Raw genomic sequence first — 22,255 nt, forward strand, 5'->3', positions numbered from 1 at the left:
TTTAGAAAGCTAGTGTTTGCTTGCCCAGCCATTTCAGCCCGCCTCTGCTAGGATGTGTATCTGCTGTCTGGGTTGTGTGAGTGACAGGGTGTAATGACCTACTTCTCTGTATATTTTGGTGCTTCTGTCAGTCACCAGGCCATTACTTACCACATCCTTTCTCAGGATCCAGAAAGACACCACATTTCACTATACTTACCCAAGAAAGGAATAAACACTGACAACATATAGGACCATTGCTGAGGAGCTCGCAAATAACAAGTCACAACACCTCACTCGAGAGGGTACACAGCAAATCACAACACCTCCCCATCCGAGAGGGTACGCAATTCATGCTCCTCCTAGCAATGTAATTTAGACATCCCTGATGGGAGCCGATTTCCCTCCCGTATCAACAATTACCCATTAGAGGGGAATCACCCAACCCTCTGTAAGTACTTGGTAAAAAAGGGTCCCGACCTTCCCTCACAAGGAATACAAACAAATGATATGCTCTAGGGTGTCTTTATTACATGATAATAGGATGATCAAAGAAAGAAATGACTACACATCACAGTAAACATTTGAAAGAAATAACTAGATATCACAATAGACATTTGTATACATAGAGCCTGAAAATAAAAGCATAGTTAGATACAATAAGTACACCTGGAACACCTCACCATAATCTTAGGCGTCTTGTCATCTGAAGAAGGGTCCGTCTCTCTTTCCCTCTCTGGTTGGGTCCGGACTCTCTGTTGTACAAACACGACTGGACGTCTGCACCGTGATGTATCATCAGACCGCCAAAACACCAGACCAGCCTCTCAGCTCAGCATCCCAGCTCAGCATCTCAGAAGCTCTCCCTCTCTCAGACCCCCTTTCTCTAATATAGAACTCTATCCTCTATCGAAGCTTCGGGAAGAACCCGCCTACCTTTCTCACAAGATTCCTGTACCCTTCCACACCAGGCACCCAACAACAGCTGGCCAAGCGTTTTGTTATGGCGCCAATGCGAAGAAGGCACATTCCTCCTGATAAGAACTGGTCTGGTCTGGTTCACTGCAGTGAACAACACATGTAATCTCAAATATCACCTCTCACCTGCAGAGGCTCAGAAGATGGCTGCAGTTTAGAATATGGAGTTGCTCAAGCTTAGGCCTCTACTACTTGGAAAACAGAATGATATTAGACCACGTCAAAGCCAATAGGCTAAAGTCATAATTCACCTAACTCAAATAACACTATGCACTTAATCCCTCAGTATCCACTATGGAGCACATGTGTGCACCATCACCAACAACTCTGCACCTCGACATCCCATACCTTCTATTCTTTGGCAAGATTATTCTAATGCAAGACCATCCTACATTAAGGCTAAAGTAACGTAGCACACTAAAGTCAGTTCACATTGGTGGTGATCGAGGGTCATCACAGATCATCAGACCACTAAAGTGGCTCATTCACTACACAGGGCTGGGGGATGACAGGTGGTGAATGCAAGGATTACACCTTAGTGGGAATTGGGAGTGCCCCTGGACTCTGAATAGGGCTGTGCTCTGCCACCACAATGCTGGCTCCACCTCCTGGGGAGCGACTGATGACTCAGCCCGACACCTGGCCCAGGAAGAGGGAGGACTGTCAACAGAGTATTCCTGGCTGCCCCTGGCTTCACAATGCTGGCTCCACCTCCTGTGGAGCGTCTGATGTGCCTGCCCCTCACACTGAAAGGAAAAGTCAGGAACAGCACAACAGAGTGCTTCAAAACTGAAATAGGCTACGCAAAGGCCCCCCTGGCCTGAAAGAACAAAAGAAACTGAGTATAAGTGTAGGAGCCCTGCTCCCTAGAAACTAGATCCTGTTTCCCACAACGAACCTCTGCCCAACTAGAAGGAAGAAGAAGAAGCTGGAAGGACTGGCCTGCTGTCTGCCTTGCTGAGGAAGGAGAGGAGAAGACTTACTAAAAAGACTTTGCTGACTTGTGCTTGAAACTTTCTCCAAGGGCTTGATTGAGCTTGCCCCCTGATCTGAACCCCAGGACTAGTGGGTTCTCTGTGCCTTGGCTCATCTGCGATTGAGCCGTGTGTTTCCTCCCGCCGGAGGCAAGACTGCGCCCCCCGCACCCCCTCTAAGAATTTTGTCACTCGGGAGCTTGCCTGCCCTTTCACCCGTTGAGAGCCTCGCTCTACACTGAGCCGCTCTCTGCCCCTCTGGTCAGGCCGCCTGCTCCTCTGCCACTGTTCGCTACTGGAGGACTTGGAGTGTTCATCTGCCCCCTCCCACCGGAATCCTGGTCTCCCCGAGCGCACATTTATAGCCTGGACGGCCGCCCGTGCGTTGTGATCGCACCCGGCTGCCCCGCTGTGCCCTCTGACCTCAGGAAGAGGCCGCACCGCATAACCGAAGGACTCGCCACCTCTACAGCCTGTATTGGAGGTCTCCGTGCCGCGCCCGCCCTCTGGAAGCCACCCACCGTCCACAGACCCCAAGGTACGTCTGGCCTGAGAAGCGCTCTACGACGCGTCCGCCTGCCTGGCTCAGGAGCGGATGTCGCGCACTTCCCAGAACGAACTACACACTACGGGCTTGGGGCCCGCAACGTTTGTTTTCCCCGTTGTTCATTGTGCGCCCTCACCGTGCCCGGTACGCCTCTCTGCCACCTGGACCGCTGGTAGAGTTCGGCGCGTACCCGGGACATGTTTCCCCTCTTCTTCGCATCAGCGTACGAGTCACAACAGCCCAGTACGACTCATACCCGCCTCTAACATCAGCAGCGCTGTACGCGCGTGAGAGTCAGCAGGACTTCGCTCCCCGGCCCGTACGACGCGTAGAGAAGGTCGTTTCAGCATGCCGCCGGTACGGTCCGTGCCTGGATAAGGTGCCCACAGTGTGTAAAAGGACTTTAAAACAAACAGAGACTACCGAGAAGTAACTTTACAATCAAGAAGAGAACTTGCCATTGTTTTACAGCTTGTGGCCTAACTAAAACGTTATCAAAGGTCTTGTAATATTTTGCCTGCATAGATATTTATATTTTTACATAAAGTATTCGTATTTTCACATAACCAAAGCCTGGTGTCCATTTGTGAGGGGATTAATGTATTTACTGTGTGTACCTACAAATGCTTAACCATAACGCCTGAAGTTTAGCCTTGGCTGCTCATGCCACGCACCTAGAGGGTGAGCAAGGGTAATTCTGAAGGGGTCATCCTGCGCCCTGACTTAGAGGAGAGGGTCCCTGCTTGTCACAAGTGCATACTTGCGCCAACCAGAGACCCCCAAATCTAACATTGCTGGCAGCGGTGAGGATTGCGAATTTGCATTTGTAGTTAACATACAGTGAATTATTGATCACCACATAGTGAGAGCAGACCTATAACGCAGCCACAGATTTCCATTTTTTAACTTTGTTGAGAGATCTCCCATTTTTTGGGGGGAAATCATGTCTGGCTCACTCCCTGCTGGAAGAGCACCATCTGAGATCTCTGGAATTGAAGATGTAGATTGGGAACACAGAGGACTGGAGGGCTACACAGTAGAGCAATTAAGAGGCTACTGCCAAAAGTTCAGAGTTGCAAAAGTGGGGAAGAATTGGATATATTGCAGTGGGGTAAATTGGAATGGATTGGACTGAAGTAGAGTGGGACCGAGTGGAGTAGATTGGAGCAGAGTGTGGTAGATTGGGGTGGAGTGAGGTAGATTGTTTCAAGTTTAAGTTTATTGTATAGTTAATAAAAACCAGTGAATTACATTCAAGCAACTTTAAAACCATAGATAGGGAGCGTGGTTAAGATGACGACTGAGTAGAACATGCCAGCTTGTTGTTCCTGCTTGCCGACAAGGCCCATCCGTCCATGCCTTGATTTGCTGGAGCAGAGAGTCTTCATAACGCAGCACCTGACTTGATTAGCCGACCAAGGCACCCAGACGTTGCCCAAGACAGCAGATGGACTGAGTAGACAGCAGATTGAATGGGGCGTGCGAACCCAAGGCTGGGCGTGGCTTCAGTGCCGAAGCGGGTGAGGCTTTGTCGGTTCGTGCTTGCCTGCCGGCCGTTTTCCAAGAGGGCCCTGCCTACCTACGAGGCGGTATGAGGGTGCTGGCTGACTGGCGTTGCTCCCACTGCCCCTGCGACAGGGACTCTGCTGCTGGGGCCGACCTGAGGTGAGCTGAAAGGGGGCTGTCTGAGCCTGTGGTCCCAGACTTCCTCGAAGAGGGGCTGCACACGCTTGAGGGGGCTCTGGCTTGTGCCGCGTCCCTGGGTCGGCCGGCTGGGCTGTGGTGCCCCCTCGCTGACAAAGGATCCTGATTTTGCTATAGCGGATGGAGCGCCCATCCACAACGGCCTTCATTCCCCGCCCTATTTGTTGATACAGCGACAGCTTGTCCCGGAGGCTGCAACCCCTACAGGAACCTGGGTATCTGCTGGCCGTCTGAGGGGCCGTGCTGCTGAGAAGGTTAGCGCAATTGACAACCGGACCTGGGGCCCTCATCTCTTCACCTCTAGCCTGACACTCACGCAAATAGCTCTGCTCTCCGTGCTGGGGCTGCAACGCATTGCACCCGGAGCCTGCAACCGCTGCTGGGCTCTGAGGACCTGCCGGGCTGCTGGGGCCCATGCTGCTAAGGAGCGGAGCACAGTCGAACACCGGGCCCCGGGGCTTGCACCACATGCTAACGGCCCGACATGCTTGTCTCCACATTCACTTCCATCAGAGGGAGCGACCTGCCTCTTGAGAGGTCACACTGCTGTGCTCCATGCTGCCCACCCGCCCCCCGTTGTCACCTGAAAGAGGCACCAGACTTGCAGCCCTTGCCCTTGTGCACCTTTGGGGTGGACCCTTCCTGACCTGGGGATGCTGGGGCCCGTCTATGAGCATGACATTGCTCGCCTGAGCTGCTGGGGTCTGGAGGCCCCCCCCACCACCGATAATCCACGCTGTGCTGTTCCTTTGGACTACTGTATAACTGGGAGCCCTCCCTGTATCTGGACGACAAGAGGACCCCACTTATTGATGGAGGTGAGCCCATGCAAGGTGCATAACCAGGGCCTATCAGCTGCCACTGCCTCCAGGGGGCCCCGTTGGTCGCACAACACTTGCTTACCTGACTGCCTGGGGTGTTGACTTTTCGACGGAGCCGCGGCGCACCCTTTGCACTGCCTCACTCTACACTCCTCTCACATGCTGGCTAGCAAGGGAAAGAAGAACTGCTCAGCGAAGGGCTTGCTCCTCAAGGCCTCCAGCTCTCAGGTCGAGGGTGTTCAATGCAAGCCCCTGATCCGTCTGTGTCCACGGATGCCAGTGACGCTGAGGCCCCGCTTACTCGTTCCTTTATAGAAATTCTTTTCGTCCTCCTCCGTGAGGACCTAAAAGCCATGAGGAAGGAGCTCTCTCAGGATCCCAGAGAAGTGAAGCGAGATATGGATGTGCTGGGGACAGGGTAGACACACTGGAAGCATGTGACACAAGTAGGGACGAGTAGATCAAACAATTCCAGCAGGAGATAATCTGCCTTCGAGACTTCCACCTGGACCTTCAGGTGCATGCCAAAGCTTTGGAGAATCGCTCCCGAAGTAATAACATTCGCATCAGGGGATCACGAACGGAGCAGAGGGCATGAAGAACACCTTTTGTGAGTGACCTCTTCCGGGCGATTTATAGAGGCCCCTTGCAACTTTGAGATTGAGCTTGACTGCACTCACTGTATTAGTCGAAAAAGGCCCACCCCAGCACCCCCTGCCGACATCCTCACCTGTGTCCATGATTTCCAGCTGAAAGAGCGCGTTCTTAAAAAGGTCACGGACAGTAGCCGGGTACAAACCTACTTTGTACCAAGACCTCACATAGTCCACTCTTCAAACAAGCATTGACATAGCCAATAGGTCTCGCCTTTGGGACCTTATAAGTGTTTAGCCACTTGATGTTGTTGCAGCAAGGATATTGTGCTGGATAACTAAACACTTATAAATTCCCAAAGGCGAGACCTATTGGCTATGCCAGTGCTTGTTTAATAGTATATCTCACCATGTAGTTTCCAGGACTCTGATTCATGCACCTAAACTCACTGAGCAAGGTAACCACCGTTCCTGTCCTTAGCCCATAGGTTTGCTGCGCCACAAAGAACTCATGAGGATGGAAAGATTTTATAGACATCATGCATGATGGCTATGCCAGAAATAGGTTACACGGATAATTTGGGGTTGTTGATTCCAACACAACAAAAAGACGTGGAAGACTCCAGCGAGCCCTCCTGTCCATAACCTTACTAGGTCTCTGTGATAAGACATACACATAGAGTAAGGAATGACAGTGGGAGTCTATAAGGGAGGGGCTCATAGTCTTGATGTGAGTTGTCACTGAACTTCTACCATTAATGAAGAAAGGGATTCACAAGAACAAACACATTTTCTTTAAGGGAACCTTTAGCTTACATTTAGAAGCTTGCCATGAGCAGCAAGGGAACCTTTCTGGGAAATATGTGTGACATAAACCATCCGAACAACAATGAAGGTTCAGAAATAAAGAACACAACGTCCAAATGAATAGAAATAAAAGACGAGGCTTGAATAAGCAAAATAGCCTAATAATGAACAAATTTGTCAAGGCTTTCATAAAATATGAATTCTTGAAAAATGTTAATGTGACTCATGAAAGTTTCAATGGTAACTAGAGATAGAGATCAGGGTATGCCAACCTTTGAGGGCACACTTTGAGCTTGTATTCATGGCTTATGGTCGTCAAGTGTTTCCTCTTTGGGCTTGAAAGGTTCATCTGGAAAAAATTCTGTTCAGTTGTTGCAATCAAGAGACTGCATCAGCTGAGGCTGCTTTGAACACTGTTGCACATGATTCATAGACTCAAGATAAACGATTTTCACATGGACTACGGTATCTTTCAATTGGCATGACTCAGTGCGACATCACTGGGTGTGATTTAGGCCTTTTATTCTATTCTCCTTTTAAGAGGTCTGTTCAAAAAATTAATTGAGCTGTTCTGGGCCATGTCGTTTAGACAGAGATTCAGTAGGGACTAGGACGGATTTACCTTTGTTTTCACCAACTAGCATAGTAGTGAATCTTTTTACTTTTACCACGATAAGGCTTCACTTGAGTGCCATTGTTTCCAACAAAGATTTTTAAAGCAGATGGGTGATGACGTTAATTGCTTACCTGACTGCCGGCTGCCATCAGCTCCATATACAGGGCGAAGAGGAGGGGAAACAGCAGACAGCCCTGTCTCATATCTCTATGGATTGGGAAGGGGCAGAGGTATAACCATTCACTCGCACTGTTGCAGAGAGCTGTGTGCAACTGCTCAAGACCCACGGAGTAAACCGATTAGGAAATCCAAAGTACCGAAGGGTTTCTCTCAGGTAGGGCCTATGAACCCTATTGAAAGCCTTTTCTGCGTCAATAGATAAAAGCATGCGTTCTGTTTCAAAGCGTTGTTCCTTATTGATAATATGGAGTAGCCTCCTCATATTGTCGCCACATTTGTGATTAAGGACAAACCCCGCTTGGTCTGGATCTATCAAGCCAGGCAGAAGAGGGGTCCATCTTGAGACCAAGATCCCCGTGAACAGTTTAAGGTCAACGCTCAATAAGGAAATCGGCCTATAAGAGGCAGAGTGACGTTTGTCATTGCCAGTCTTAGGTATGACGACGATAGAAGCCCCCCACACGGAGCAAACCCCAACAGCATTGTAGACTCTTGTGAGTATGGGAGCCAGGATGGCAAAAAAGGTCTTATAAAAAAGCGTGGAGAATCCGTCTGGCCCTGAGGATTTAAGCAGCTTTTGCTGGAAGATAGCAGACACCACTTCCTAAACTCGTATATGGGAGTCCAGAGTCACAGCCTGATCGAGTGCTGGTCTGGTGGTTGCGGCTTCCCGGAGGTAACAAGTAAGGGCTCCCGGGGTGAGTGCCTGCGCCTCATAGAGGTCTGTGTAGTATTGGTAGAATGTTTCGGCTATATACAGGTCCTCAGTCTGCTCCGTCTCAGTTGAACCAACCACCGAGACTCTGGATGACTGCCCTTGGGCGATATAGCCTTTTGGCTTGCAGCCTCCCATATCTATTACCCAGGACATGAAAGGTGTGTCGCATTCAGAGCACCGCGTGTTCTGCTCTGTCTAAGTCAATGCCGGACAGCTGAGTGTGCGCAGCCTCGAGCTTTTGCCAGATCCGGGGGGGCATCAGTCCATTGAGGGATATGCTTCAGTTCTTGGACCTGTTGTGAGAGTTGGCCCCGCTTGTCCCTGCTTATCTTATTTTCAGCTGAGGTAAGCGCGATAAACCACCCCCCCAATCACTGCCTTCAGGGTTTCCCAGAGAGTGGTGATCGAGGTCCGGGATTGTCATTCGTTTCAAGGAAGTCCCTGAGCGCCGTGGTAATCTGCTGGACTACAGCAGGGCGATGCAAGAGCGTGTCCCATAGATGCCAAGTCTTGGGTGGAAGGCGGGTGGATGGAAGAGAAAGCATGAGAACAACCGCTGCATGGTCAGACAGTGAACGGGGCAAATTTTTGTCAATTTAGGTATGGGATACGAAACCAGAATGGTCCAGGAAGTAATCTATCCTCGCATACGTGTTATGGGAGTGGGAGTAAATGTGTAATCCTGAATGGTGGGGTGCATGGCCTTCCAGATGTCTATCAGGCCCATCTCTTCCAGCTTTTGTGTCCGTTCCCATGAGAGAGCCCCAGACTGTCCCTGACGTTGACCCGAGCAGTCCATTGCGTTGTCAATGGCTATGTTAAGGTCGCCCTCCATCAGCAACAGTCGATGTGTCAACCTAGTTAACTCGGCCACCGCCCAGCGCAAAAAGCTCTCCTGACAATCATTTCGTGCAAACAGTGAGCCCACTGTAGGGGTGTGTTATCCCAGCGAAAATGAGTAGGCTAATAACCTGCCCCAGATTTCTGCCTGTTTTGGACCAATCTTCCAGGGAAGGCGGTTGACATAAGGATGGCCACCCCGCTGACTTGATGGAATAGGAAGAGCAGAGCTGGTGGGGGAACGCCCTGGAGTGGAGCCTATAGGTGTCGCTAGCTTGGAAGACGCAAATGTGGACCTCGGAATGCTCCAGTTAAGAGAGGATGGCGCGCCTATTGAGATGGTTGTTGAGACCCTCACATTTAGTGTGATGATCTGAAGATCCGGGGCCGTCGAAGGGACTATAATGTGAATCCAGAGGCAATTGTAATCTGGGGTGAGGGGGAGTGTGGTAGCCCGTGAAGCAAGTGGCACCGTGGTGTAGCTGTTTGGAACCTGCCCCGGGGGAACCCAGGAGTGGAGGGAGACCAAACATCCCAATACAAACCTAAAAAATGTTCAACACAACGAAGTAAACCTTATAAATGTCCAGGGCAAGAGGCACCATAAGAGAGAGGTGAAAGATGCACTGACACCCCACCTCGCACCCCAACCCGCCAGGGCCCACCACCCATTCAGAAAGATAAAGAGAGAAGGCTGGAAGGAGAGCAGGCTCATATCAAAAACAGTGATCAGGAAATGTGACAAGAATCAGGGCTATGCTCGGGTAGGGGAATCCTCACCGAGGGATGCCAACACCGCCCGGCGCTCTCTGCCATTGACGGACCCGAGCAGGGGAGCGACCCATGGTCTTCTAGTCTCCCCACCCCCCAGCCAGAGGGGATCGCTCTGGGGATTCAGCCGGAATGTCCAACAGCTGGCAGGCCTCCTTGGGTGAGCAAAGGTGGTGGATCATGCCATGTAAGCAGATGATCAAGCGGAAGGGATGACCCCAGGAGTAGAGAACTCCGATGGAGCGGAGGTGGAACGTAATCGGCCGAAATGCCCTCCTTTTCAGGTGTCGCCTGAGCCTGCGCATGCGCTGCACTGACAAGACATTTAGTGTGTGGGCTTTAAAAAGCCGACCACAGCTTTTTGTTTGGCATAGAGCGTGCAGTTACGCACACAGTTACGAGCAGAGGCGCAATATGGCTTTCTTCTCTCGTCATGGTGCGCGCACATCGCACACCACTCGCCAGCCTGCTTTCACTTTTGACGTCAAGCGTGCACCGCTCGGATGTTTTTTTATTTTCTTTTAGCGTACGGGCGCACACACAACTCCCGGCCTTGTTTTCGAGCACGCATGCACCACTCGTGTGCTTGTTTCCCTGATGCTCTGCTCCGCTGTGCCCTTTTCAAGAGCGTCTCTCCTCGTTTGGCAGTGTAATCACCTGGTGTCAGGACTCAAGTAGTGTCTCCTCTAACGACTGGTGCCCGGCTGACTCTCTCCTTGTGATGTCATAAGTTTCTGTCTCCTCCCTGGCCATCTCCCTGTAGTGGTCATTTGCCTCTCTGGTACTGTTGTATTTTTTATTGTTTCTGCATCCCTGGCTGTCTCGCTCCTTTCGGGTATAAATATGCTCTCCCTCTTTCCTCCTTCTGTCTCTTCTTCTGCTGCCCTGTCTCGCTCTCTCTCTTCTTTGTTTTCCCGTATCATAAAGGGTGTTGGTGGGTCATTCAGCAGTCTGAAAAATGTAGGTCCATAGGTTTAGTGGTGACTTGTTTGCCGGCTTATCCGCAGAAGCTGTGACCGTAAGAGACAAATTATTCTCTTCTTACATGAATAAAGAGAACTGCTTTCTTTCAACATTTTTTGAAAAAGTATTGGGGTCGGAGGTGATATACAGCCTTCTACGCCACTCTTGGGACATTATGCTAGATGAATCCCTACAATACGGGCAGTTGAATTATTCGAAATTAGGTGCGCATAAGAATTCATATACCTGAAGTTGTTCCCTCATGTAATTTGCCTTTGATTGGATGGAACGTCTGCTGGCATAAAACGTTCCACATGCTGCTAGAACAGTGTTTCCCTCATTGTTCAAATGGAACATTTTAACCCTTTGGCAGGAGGGTGTAGGGATTTGCCAAACCTTAGTTACTTGCAGAGTACAAGCTGACTGTAGTATCTAGTTGCGCTTGAGGTAGAAGACCATACAGTAGGATTATTCTGCTCAGCCAAACATATCTCATGTGACATTTATGTTCTACAAAAGTCTTTTGCCTGCAGATGCCCCCGGCCTACAATTTAATGTACATAAAATCATGAAGTCTGGACTGGTAGTGACTGCAGAGGACTGTTATTTTAGAATCTTTTCAAATTTTGGGTCCAAACTCCGAATTCAGATGTTAATGATTTTATTCTGATAAAAGGGTTATGAGATGTATATTGTTTAATATTGTATTTAAAGATTGAGAGCCTTATGACACCTCTACGCTCACAGAGAACAATTTAGGAAACCTAATTGGTCAGCTAGTGACCCGTATTCTTCCCCAGCATCAAAAGGTTCCTGTACAGTAGAGGAATTAAATGGGAGGAGATTTCATCAGCAGAAACTAACTTTTCCCTCATTGCTCACATAGCACTAGTTGGGTATTGTATTTCATGAACCCCAGGAGCCATCTTGATTGTTCAGCAGAGATGTGTGTAATTTATATGAGGTGCAGAAAGGTGGGATCATTGTCTAATAAAGGCCTTGATCTGAGAAGGTCACTGCCACCTTGTTTTGACTGCACATGATTATTAAAACTGTCACAGCCGGAAGACGTGGATGGCCTCACATTTTGGAAAGGGGGAGTGTGTCACTCACAAGGACCATCTAGGGATTATTTTAGGAGTTTCTACAAAGTGCGTCGGTCATGAGCATGAAAAGTAAGTCAAGGTACAAGGTCGAGGGACATAATGTCCTGTCTCCACAGAAAAAGAAAACGTGTTACAGATATGGACTGTCATTTCCACACGAAGGTAAATGTCCCGCTATTGGACAGATATGCATAGACTTTGGTAAAGCGAATCATTTTGTGACGACTTCCAACGCGAAGGTAAAAGTAAGTGTGTTGCAGCGTGTAGACAAAATGGCTGACCAAACGCTACATCAGTGACATTCGACGTACTCCCGGTCACACCAATTGAGGCAAATCGACGCAAAATGAAGTTGATCATCGTCTAAATCATCGCGAAAGAATTCCTCCGTGTCTGTTTACAATGAAAGGTACAATGACAATTGTGCAACATTGATGTTTACTTCAAAAAGGCATGCACATATGGGGCTAGTCGAATGTGAGAAAAAATCCAAAGTGAAGACAATTCAACATGAAGACAGCTGTGCGTCGATAAATATTATGCCGCTGGAGATGTATCACGAAATTTCTCCGGTACCACAACTTACGAATTCAAAGACTAAAGTATACTCATCGGCTGACTCAACGCCCTTCAAAAGTCAAATAATTTTTTTTTAACCACAATGAAACTTAAGAAAACTGTGGTGAATGTGCCTATTCATGTACTTCAAGGAACAGCTTCAAGTGCTTGCTGAGTTTCCATAGTGGTGCTGATATGGGACTGATATCCGTGAACTACACTATGAATGCTCCTCATGAAATTGTTAGTCAATTTCTTTCATTATTTCATGGGTCGGGAAAACTCAAAATATGAAAGTAAGGTTACACATAAATGAGAATTTTCATCAAAAACATAGACGAGTTGCGTTTCACTTACAAGAAGCTGTTGAAAAGGAACTTCATTTTTTACTTATACATGGCATCATTGAATGCTCCATTGATACAACACCATGGCTTTCTCCCATTGTAACAGTGCCTAAAAGAGACAGGGAAGGAGCTGTACGCATAAGTGTTGACATGTGTCAGGCCAACAAGACAACTGAGCGAGAGAAACCTCACAGTCTGCACATTGGTGATATAATAACTCAATTGAATGGCGCAGAGTTCTTCTCTCGACTCAACCTGAATAAAGGATCTTACCAATTGGAACTTGAAGAAAACTCCAGATACGTTGCAACCTTTTCTACGCATATTGGTTTGTTTTGCTACAAGCGATTGAATTTTGGTATATCCTCTGCTGCAGAACTTTTCTAAGACCTCATTTGACTTATCATATAGCCTGTAGTAAATGCATTTAACTGTAGTGATATATTGGTATTATGGGGCTGCACAGAAAGAGCATTACAAAACACTCATGCAAGTATGTCGTTTGCTGAATGATGCAGCCTTAACTCTTAATGCTGACAAATGTGAATTCCACAAGAAAAGCTTGAAATTCTTCAGCCATGTCTTTTGTGATGGGGGTATGAAACCTGATCCAGCTAGAGTACAAGCATTGTCTACTGCAAATCCCCCACAAGGCATTTCTATATTACGATTATTTCTTGGAACGGTCAATTACTGTTCTAGATACATACAAGACTTTGCTATGGTCATTCCACCAGAACTAACCAAAAAGTATGTGTCTTTTCATCGGTCACGTGAGTATGAGAAGAGCATCCAAAAAATCAAAAAAGCTATTGAGAGCACCATTGAAACGCCCGACTTTGATCCCAAACTCCATACAGAGGTTGTAGTTGATGCTAGCCCTGTCAGGTTAGGCACAATCCTTGAACAGCACAACGGTCCGCCAAATACCTGGAGACATATTGTGGTACATGCCAATAAGAGCTAGTCACAAACTAAATGTGCATACTCGCACCCTGAGAAAGAATGTTTGGCACTGGTTTGGGCTTGTGAATAATTTCCATGTGTTTGCGTATGGAAAGCACTTCACATTAGTGGCTGATAACCAAGCATTGTTGATGGTCTGCAGTAGGGACTACCAATTTGCAACCTGCTGTCTGCCACCTCCTTTAGTTCCCTGAAGTGCTCTCCAAGGGTTTGTGTGCTTGCCCCCTTTTCTCGCAAAATCTCAGGGCCATCAAAGACCTTGTTGCCTCTTTTCTCCAAGACTTCTGCTGGGTGAGCCCATTTTACAAGGGCTAGCATGTCGCCAGTGCTCCCTTCTGCACCAAGGTAAAACTTTGTGCATTACAGGACAGTGCACCATGGGCCTACAGTGCAGCGCTCTGACCAGGGAGTGCCTTTGTGCATTCTAGGGAAGTGTTCCATGTTTTACAAACCAGCATGTGGTGAGTGTTGAGTGTGGTGAGTGTTTTTTCTCTAGCGTGAACAGCGTTGTTTCGCCTGGAGGCGTTACCAGAGAAACAAACACGTCCTTGAGCCAGCGTGCTCCCTGCAGCTGAATTGTATTGTGAACCTCGCCCCCGGAGTCTGGCAAGATATCGCCACCATCAGATGCCACCAAGAACAAACTAGTGTGGCCCCTCTGGTCGTGAGACTCGAGGAACAACCCCCTGAACACTTGTATTCCCCTGAGGTGGTAAAGTCAGCGTCTAAGGCTGCAGAGCTACAGGAGTTGCACAAAGCCTTCAAGGCAGGCGTTTCGACGACACGTTGTTCTGTAACATGCGGCGGGCCAGCATTTTGAGGCTCATTGCAGCCAGCCTCGCCCTCTGGTTTTAACGAGTATACTGCACGAAGCTCTCAACGTCGGGTCCCACTCCCGAGACATGACAACATTGTTAGCAAGTTACAGATGCCTTGAGGACAGTGACCCTGCACCCACAAAGGTACTGTGAGGCGGGTTGGGTACTGTGAGGCGGGTTGCTTGGTTTCCCTTGGGCAAAGAGACGCGATTCAAGCGGCCCCGGCGGGCTCCAAATTCACAAGAGCGTGAGGGGCATTTCTTGTTCAGCATTGTCACTGCTCTGGAGATGACCTCAAGAATGGTGCAGGGCCGACCATAGAGGAGAACTGCTGAAGACTCAAGCTCAATTACTGTTTAGCGTTTAGTAGGTGCTCCTGCGCCGTACGTTTTGTTTCTAAATGCAATCACTTCAACAACGTTCACTACAGTTACCGTATGAAGTGCAATAGGAGCTCAGGTGCGCTGGACCTATGTTTTCATAGTAATTTGTGTTTGTCTCTGTCAAACGTGCATTATTTGCACTAACGGTGTGATTTAAGTCATTTTGGTCTTGTTTGATTTACAATATAGAATGTATTTTTACATAATCCTGCGTGGATTCCCTTTTGTGGTTTACTCACTGTGTTGCTGCACGAGTGTGTTGCACAAATGCTTTTCACATTGCCTCTTTAAACTAGCCTGACTGCTCTGCGCCAAGCTACCAGAGGGTGAGCGCAGGTTATCTCAGGTGTGTATCTGGCTCACCCTGACTAGAGTGGTGGATTCTGCCTGGCTTAGGTGCCTACCCTAGCCAACCAGAAACCCCATGTCGAACAGTGGTTCTTGTGAACCACTTGATTTCCCAGCATGCTCCTGCTGCAGGACCAGGTCAACACACTTTATGTAGGAGGACTAGCCACCATTTGTGTCTCAAAGGGAAGTATGACTCTTTTTCCTAGAACATAATTTTTTTCCCCTGAATTGTAACTGTTCACTTCTCCATACTATAACAATGCAGCTTTTTCAAGAAATATTTTCTTCATGTTATTTTCAATGTTTTTTCTATTTTGCAGAACAACAATCACATCTAGAAAATATGAATGGGAAAGAAAGCCATAAAGGTTCCGGAGGCAAGATGAACTTTACTCAAAATATCTACGTAAGGAAACAGCGCAGAATGCACATGAGGGAGAGACTCTATGCTTGTAATGTGTGTGAGAAAGGATTTATCAATGAGACACTTCTTGTGAGGCACAAAAAAGGACATACCAGCCTCAGGCCATATCAATGCGAAACATGTAAAAAGTGTTTCACTCAAAAGACAACTTTTTTACAGCATCAAAGAACACACACTGGAGAGAGGCTGTATCACTGCACAGTGTGTTCCAAGCGCTTTGCTTATAAGAAAGGTCTTGTACGGCATCAACGCGTACACATAGGAGAGAGACCTTATCACAGTACTGTATGTGTCAAGAGCTTCACTCAAAAGTACACTCTCCATGAGCATCAACGCATACACACAGGAGAAAAGCCTTATCACTGCACTCTGTGTTCCAAGCGCTTTTCTTATAAGGCGACCCTTGTACAGCATCAAAGCGTACACACTGGAGAGAGGCCGTATCACTGCACAGAGTGTTCCAAGCGCTTTGCTTATAAGAAAGGCCTTGTACAGCATCAACGCATACACACAGGAGAAAAGCCTTATCACTGCACCCTGTGTGAGAAGAGCTTCAGTCAAAAGGCGTATCTACTACAGCACCAAAGCAAACACACAGGAGAGAAACCTTATCATTGCACTGTGTGTTTCAAAACCTTTTCACAGAAGAGAAACCTTGTACTGCATCAAAGAACTCACACAGGAGAGAAGCCTTATCACTGTACTGTATGTGCCAAGAGCTTCACTCGAAAGGAAATTCTGATTCAGCATCAACGCATACACACAGGAGAAAAGCCTTATCACTGCACCTTGTGTGAGAAGAGCTTCAATCAAAAGGCAAATCTTCTTCAGCACCAAAGAAAACACACAGGGGAGAAACCTTATCATTGATTGCACTGTGTGTTCAAAGAGCTTTTCTTGTAAGGCAACCCTTGTACGGCATCAAAGCGTACACACAGGAGAGAGACTCCATCATTGCACTGTGTGTTCCAAAACCTTTTCACTGAAGAGAAACCTTGTACTGCATCAAAGAACTCACACAGGAGAGCGGCCTTACCACTGCACTCTGTGTTCCAAGCGCTTTGCTTATCAGGGATCCCTTGTACGGCATCAAAGCATACACACATGAGAGAAGCCTTTGTACTGCACTGTGTGCAAGAAGAGCTTAAATCAAAAGTCAAGTCTCGTAACTCTCAGGGGATTTGTTTCTTTTCTTGACCAACTCCTCTCTACTGTTTTTTTAACAATTATTTTTTATTAACATTTTAAAGATCACACGTGCACATTTCACCACTTTGTAGTCCCACTGCACAACATAGTTCTTGTATGATACAGAAAGTAGTACAAAGCATTCAGTGGTAAGTGGTGCTCTTTAGTATACCTTTCTGCTGCTGACAGTCATTCGATAGACCTATCCGCACACACATCTGCTCCACGTGACCTATTGTCCGTACATTCTTCAGCTGCATACATTCGTTCGTCCTATGCAGGGGTCTGGTGTTACCGCAGCCCCATTCCATAGCCCACCACGCTGCAGCCTGCAATCCTCTTTTAGTATCCTGTGTCCAACATCGCCCCTCTGCGTGCCCTTCCTCCTCGGCATTTTCGCCTTTGTCCACTAAGTATGCCTTATAAAGGGCCCAGTAGTCCCTAGGGCAGTTCTGCACAGACTGAAGCTCATTAAAAGTGTCCAACTACTCATTACAGTATACCATGTCCGAGTGCCGATCCCCCAATTTTGGAGCTGGGCCCCTTGCGCAGCGCATCACTACTCTGCGCTTAGCTAATAATAGTCCAATAGCTACTAGCTTCCTGACCGATTTTCCTAGGTCCTTATTGTATCCCAATAAAGCTAGCATTGGTTCCATCTGTATAGTGAGGCTGTTCTAGCCGTCAATGCCTGGAAAACTCCCTCCCAGAATTGAAGTATCGCTAGACAGTACCAAGCAGCATGTATAAACCCTTCTTCCTGCTCACTGCATCGCAGGCAGTTTGCAGATTCCCGTAGGCCATATCGGTACAATCTTTCCAGCGTATAATACACACGGTTTATGTACTTAAAGTGTATCAACTGGTGTCCCCATTTACAGATCCCTCCTTCGTTCTAGCGCAGCAGGACTGCCATATCTTATCTTCTACGGGTCTACCCAAGTCTCTCGGCTAGTCCGATCTTGCTTTAGTCACACTGGGTCTGCGCTTGCCTGTGCGTAAGCATAGAGCACTCTTACTAACTTGTCTGGGGCTTCTTCTGTTTCAGGGCAGAACGTGCCGGCATGTTTGGTGGCTCTTGCAAGTCTTGTCCTAATAGTTCTCTAAATTCATGGCAGTAATATCGAGTCAGGGCTGATGGTGGGGGATTTGCTCAGGGATATTCCTCCAATTCCCAACCTTTACTGTGTGAAAAAGATCTCCCATCTTTGTTACCCCTTGCGTTTGCAGAGCAGTTCTCATATTTGTTACCAGTACTAACGAGAGCCAGGTGCACTGCTCCAGTATAACATGCGGGAATACAAGCGTGTGCCCCTTGTTTATCTCACAAGATCCACCGTGCATGTGATGTAGTGTTCAGTAGATCAAAGACTTCAATTTGGCGGGTTGGAGCCTTGAAAAGTTTCTGTGGGAGTGTGTTGGGGTGTGCAGCGTCTCTCTCCAAGCACTGATTAGGCAGATCATGTGGGCCATGAATCCAGTAGTAGGCGAAGGAGCTTTGCACCACTTTATAGTACAATTCTAGGTCTGGGCCATTAAGACCCCCCCATGTCATAAGGTAGAGTGAGGACCTCCCACCGAACCTTTGGCTGCTTTCCCGCCCATGCTAATTTTGTCAGAAAACTGCATAATGTCGCAAAAATTGCTTTAGGCAGGAGAATAGGTATGTTCAGAAACAGAAACCTAGGGAGGACTACCATTTTCATAAGAGCTATGCGCCCAATGAGAGAGAATGGTAGTTTGACCCAGCGGTTCACATCTTCTAACATTTGTATTGCCTTACCGTAGTTCTCAAGTATGACTATTGCTGGATCTGTATGAATCTGTATTCCCAAATACCATACTGCTTCTGTGGTCTATCGTACGGGGAATTCCAATACTGGTGGCATCGTGGATGGGGTAAGTGGAAAAATGATGGACTTATCCCAATTAACCTTTAGCCCTGAAAGACCCCCAAATCGTACCATTTCTCTTAACATAGGCGTAAAATTCTTCCCTGGTTCCCGAACATACAGCAACATGTTGTCAGCGTATGCTGATATGACTAGTCTGTAGCTCGGGGATCGCAGCCCTCTGTGATCATGATATTCTTGGAGCACGCACGCCAGCAGCTCAACTATGAGAGCGTATAGCAGGGGCGATAGTGGGCAGCTTCTTGTAATCGAACTTTGGGATGTGGTTATTGCACCAATACGAATATGTGCCACCAGTTTGTTGTGCAGTGTCCTAACCAATTGTTGAAATACTTCTCCCACTCCAAACGTCTCAAGTTTGCTCTCATGAATACCCACTTGCCTTTTCGGCATACAAAAAGACTGCGGCCGCTTCTGGGTCCAGGATCTGTACTGCATCCAGCAGCGTCCTAAGATTAGTATTCAGACTCCGACCCGGGACAAATCCCGACTGCTCTGGCCCCACCACCCTTGGTAATATCAACGTCAGCCTATTGGCAAGTACTTTAGCGTATATTTTCACGTCAACATTTAATAACGATAAAGGCCCACAGGAGAAGCACACATTGGGAGGTTTACCAGGTTTAGGTATTGCAACTACTATAAAGGCCTCGCGCATCAAAGGTGGCATTATTCCGGTCTTTGCCATTTCTTCATAGAGTGTGACTAAGTGTGGTATCAGGACATCTTAATATGCTTTATAAATAGCCACAGTTATGCCATCCATCCCCGGTGCTTTCCCAGGTTGCATACCCGCCAGTGCTGCACTGATCTCCTCCGGGTCCAGCAGAGCCATCAGATGCTCCCACGTCATTTTAATGTTCTCCAAATGGTCATTTATGGCTGCCTCATCTGGGGTTATTCAAGACCTATTTAACTCAGCATAGTATTTGCGGAATCTCTCGGCTATATGGTGCGGCTCATGTAGGGGTTGGTCATCCTCATCTAACTCTTCCAACAGAGTCTCTACCTCTCTCCTAGGGTGCCCCTTAGCGTTGCCCCTGGGTGTTCCCCTTTTCCGTATGCTCTGGCTACCGAATACTGTCCCTTGTGCTGAAACTCCTAGGCTGCTATTTCATTGTCCTCTTCTAGTCCAACCTGGATGTACCTTAACGTTTGTTTATCTCCCAACCGTTGATGTTTCGTTTCTAGTGCTGATATTTCTTTTTCTAGGAGTGTTCACCTACTCCGGGGGATTTCAGTACCCCTGAGTGCTTTGATATAACCATCCCCCCAATATAAACTTTGAATGTTTCCCAGACCGTAGCAAATGTATCCACCGAGCCAACATTGTCTGAAAAATCTCACTTATTAGCTGGCTGAATTCCTTTTTAAAGGCGGAGTCTAGGAGAGAGTACGGTGGGAATCGCCAAGTAAAGGCAGAGGTCTGGCATTGTCAGAGCTCCATGGTCAATATCACTGGCGAGTGATACTAATATGTACGGGGAGAGGTTCACGTTGGGTAACCCTAGGCACTAGGCTCTTAAAGATTAACCACTTAACAAAGTGAATATACCTGACTCGTATTTAAGCAATGTCTCCATATATCCACCATCCCCAAACAGTCCATTAAATCTGTGATAGTTTTTGCAGCCGCTGCCTGTCTGCGGGTCGGGTCCATTGATCTATCCATAGCAGGTTCCAGGAGGCAATTAAATTCGCCCCTCTAAATCTGAGGCAGGCCATCATCCTGGTGCAGGTAGGTGCCGAGTGTGTGGTAAAACTGCGGTTCATCATAGTTAGGACCATAGAGTCCAACCAACAGGACTGCTACGTCTTCCTTGTAACAACGGGCCACCACAAATCTACCGCTTGGGTCAATGCGTACATTTTTTATCGTCACCCCGTGCCCTCTCCCTCAGCCACTCTGCCTCCGCCACCCTTCCCTTCCCCCCCTCTCCTAGGATCCCCCCCACCCCCGCCCACTCGGCGTCCACTATCTCGGCCTTTCTGTTAAATACCAGATCGGCAGTCAAGCATCATCTTGAATTATTTGTGTTTCTCGACTCTCCCAAGCCTGACCTCTTGTTTCTGACTGAGACTTGGTTCTGTCCAGACTCCCTGCCCAATGTACTCGCGGCCCTCCCCTCCTCCTACTATGTCCTGCGGGCCGATCGACCGGCAGGCAAGGCAGGAGGCGGGGTTGCCCTGATCGTCCGCTCTGACCTTCACTTCCAATTGCTCTCCTCCGCGGCCATCACGTCAGTCGACTGCCTGGTGATGCGATCTGCCTCCTTTCAAGTCCCCATTACCTGCGTCCTTGTCTACCGCCCCCCCCCCAATCAACTCCTTTTTTTATTACTCGTTCCAGGAGTTGCTCGCTACGTTAGCAGTCAACAACTCCTCTGTTTTAGTCCTTAGAGATTTTAATTTCTGGCCATCTGACCCCGCGGACGATGCAGTGTCTAAAGATTTCACCGATCTTCTTCATAGTCTAAATTTTGTCCCGCACGTTCATACACCCACCCATGTCCGGGGGGCATACACTCGACCAAATCTGGTCTCTCAACGTTCCAGTCACGTCCCCTATTATTACGCCTTGCCTCTGGTCTGATCACTTTTTGATCTCGTTTTTCCTTGTCCTTAGCCTCGACAAGCGCCCCTCCTTTCATAAGAACACCTGGGCCCGCAATTGGAATAAGGTTGATATGCCCTCCCTTTGCTCTTCCCTTCAAAGTTCTTGCCCTGCCCTAGAGGAGCTTGTCCCCTCTTCATTAATGAATGGCTTTCCAGAGCATGTGACCAAGTGGCTCCCTTGAGACGCGTCACAGTCAGACGCGCCCACAAAGCCAACAAATGGTTCACTGATGACCTTAAGGAGAAAAATTGGTTGTGCGTCAGGTTGAGCGCACCAGGGGGTGCGCCTATTGCCCGACCTTAAAAGCACATTATTCCCTTGTACTCAATATATATAAAAAGGCCATCCTCCTTGCCAAGACGGACTACTTTTCAGGAAAGATTCTCTCGGCTGAAAATCAGCCCAGGGAAATTTTTGGCTTCGTCAGATAGAGCCTCTCTTAAATCTTCCCCCTCCCAACTTCTCTGCAAATTTTTTTTCATTGAAAAAATTGCAATCATCAAGGCTAATATACCACTGCCCTCTCCCTCCTTCGTTGCCCCTCAGCCTCCACCCAACAGACTCCACCTGGATTATATACCTCCTTTGACCAGGAAAACCTTCTTTCCCTTGCTGGCCCGGATCAAATCTGGTTCCCCCTCTGATGCCTGCCCTGCTTTTGTATTGAGAGAGATCTTCCTAGCTTGCCCTGCGCCCCCCCCCTTGTTTTTTCTTAATGACTCCCTCAAACAAGGCACTGTCCCCAGCCATCACAAATCGGCAACAATAATCCCTATTTTAAAAAACCCCGGAGCGGACCCCTCCTCCCTTTCTAACTACCGCCCCCTCTCCCTCCTCCCCTACTTGGGAAAATTCCTGGAGTGCCACATTACTACAATCCTCAGCTCCTTTGTCGAGGACAAGGGCTGTTTAGCCCCCTGCCAGGCTGGCTTCCGTCCACTCCACTCCACCGAGAAAGTGGTGGTCTCAGTCATGGACGAGCTCAGGGAGGGGATGGACGTCAACCCGCCCCAGGCTCTGGTCCTCCTTGATTTGTCCGCCGCCTTTGACACGGTAGATAATTCCATCCTTCTTACCCGTGTCGAGGCGGCGG

At 48.2% G+C, this 22,255-nt stretch overlaps 1 protein-coding gene across 1 annotated transcript in view; it reads left to right on the forward strand.

The window, feature by feature from the left end:
* Window positions 1–22,255, forward strand: part of LOC144806261 (uncharacterized) — a 380,563-nt gene that overhangs the window by 83,769 nt on the left and 274,539 nt on the right. The window contains 4 exon segments of the mRNA XM_078672655.1: window positions 9,656–9,674; window positions 15,341–16,308; window positions 16,310–16,563; window positions 21,102–21,105. Coding sequence (XP_078528781.1) covers window positions 9,656–9,674; window positions 15,341–16,308; window positions 16,310–16,563; window positions 21,102–21,105 — 1,245 coding nt within the window.

The sequence above is a fragment of the Lissotriton helveticus genome (genome assembly GCF_964261635.1).
Source record: "Lissotriton helveticus chromosome 1_1 unlocalized genomic scaffold, aLisHel1.1 SUPER_1_unloc_58, whole genome shotgun sequence".
NCBI lineage: Eukaryota > Metazoa > Chordata > Amphibia > Caudata > Salamandridae > Lissotriton > Lissotriton helveticus.